The sequence below is a fragment of the Merops nubicus genome, unplaced genomic scaffold (genome assembly GCF_000691845.1).
Source record: "Merops nubicus isolate BGI_N331 unplaced genomic scaffold, ASM69184v1 scaffold39565, whole genome shotgun sequence".
Lineage (NCBI taxonomy): Eukaryota > Metazoa > Chordata > Aves > Coraciiformes > Meropidae > Merops > Merops nubicus.
In genome coordinates, this window is record NW_008611001.1 from 1 (window position 1) to 1328 (window position 1328).

Below are 1328 nucleotides of genomic sequence, written 5' to 3' on the forward strand. Positions count from 1 at the left end.
CCAGGTGGGGTGCCGCGGGTCAGGCGGAGGCCCCTGGCTGACGCTCCCCATCCTGCTGCAGTGAACGGGACGGTGCGGGAGGAGCTCATTGCCAGCAAAACGAGTGAGGAGATTGTGCAGCTGGCTACCAAACTGGCCGGCCAGTCCGGCCTCGACATCGTCCGCATCCGCAAACCCTTTCACACTGACAACCCCAGTGTGCAGGGCCAGTGGCACCCCCTCACCAACAAACCCTCTGCCCTCACCGTCCAGGGACCACGCCTGCAGCCCAAATAAAGCTTCTGCCCCACAGCCTGTGCCTCTGTTTCTGCTTTTCCTCCCACCCGCAGAGAGACACTGCTGTGCCACGTCCAGACAGAGCCGCGTTTATTGCCAGGGCGCAAAGTGCTGCACACAAGGGGTGCCGGGGGGGAGGGCAGCACCCCTCCTTGTAGGGGTGCAGGGGGATGTAGTTTGGGGTGGCTTGGCTCCCCTCACAGCAAAACCAAGCTGGATAATGGCTGGAAGAGCCCAGACATCTGCCTCTTTCCTCTTCCTGCTAAGCTTTGCTCTTCTGGGGCAGGAGGGCCTGGGCTCCAGCACATCAAGGACTTCAGGGACCCCCTTTCCCAGCCCCCTGTTCAGAGCTGAACTCCAGGCAATGTCCTGATCCTGGAGGTGCCAGGAACACGAGGAATGCAGAGAGGAAATGTACCCCAGCAAGTCTGTCCCTCCTTGGCTTATGTGGTGTTGCCACCCTGTCCCCAGCGTGTGAGGTGCTTTTGTTATCCCAGTCCCTTGGTGTCCCCCAGGAGGCAGCAAGAGCAGAGGTAGTTGCCGGATTTAGGGACAGTGGCTGCCCTTGGAAGGTGCCATGAAGAGCAGGAGGCCCCTGAGGGAGGCAGGCCCTTGTCCAAAGCTCCTCCTCCTCACTGTGCAAGGCCAGTTCCCCTCCCACGTGTTGTCCCACGGGATCAGGGCTGTGCCTGAGCCGCAGTTCTCCAGCAGCACCATGTAGGAGGGTAGAGACGTGGTGCTTGGGGCTGCAGGGACACTGCGGACGTTGGTGGGGATGTGGATGTCACACTGGTCTCCTGCCACGGCAGTGGCCGCCAGTCCTGCTGCTGGTGTCTCTTGGTGCTGCTACATCCTGCTCTTCCCCTGCAGCGCCCTGGGCAGGGTGGCAGAACGCTGTCAGGGCACGAGGCCCAGTGGTGCTGCCTCCCTGAGGCACTCGGCCCCGTGCTTCACCTGGAGCCTTCTCGCAGGGGCACGTGCCACTCCACCAGCTGCTCCAGGGCGTCCTGCGCCTCAGCTCCTCGTCCCAGCTCTGTCCCTCGCTGAGCAGA

At 62.6% G+C, this 1328-nt stretch overlaps 1 protein-coding gene across 1 annotated transcript; it reads left to right on the plus strand.

The window, feature by feature from the left end:
• Positions 1–61: 61 nt before the first annotated feature.
• MRPL43 (mitochondrial ribosomal protein L43) lies at positions 62–276 on the plus strand (the record flags this gene model as incomplete). Its single annotated transcript, XM_008941089.1, has 1 exon — positions 62–276. A coding segment is annotated over one exon (215 nt), but the record flags the coding sequence as incomplete, so codon positions are not given.
• Between the last annotated feature and the right edge of the window lie 1052 nt (positions 277–1328).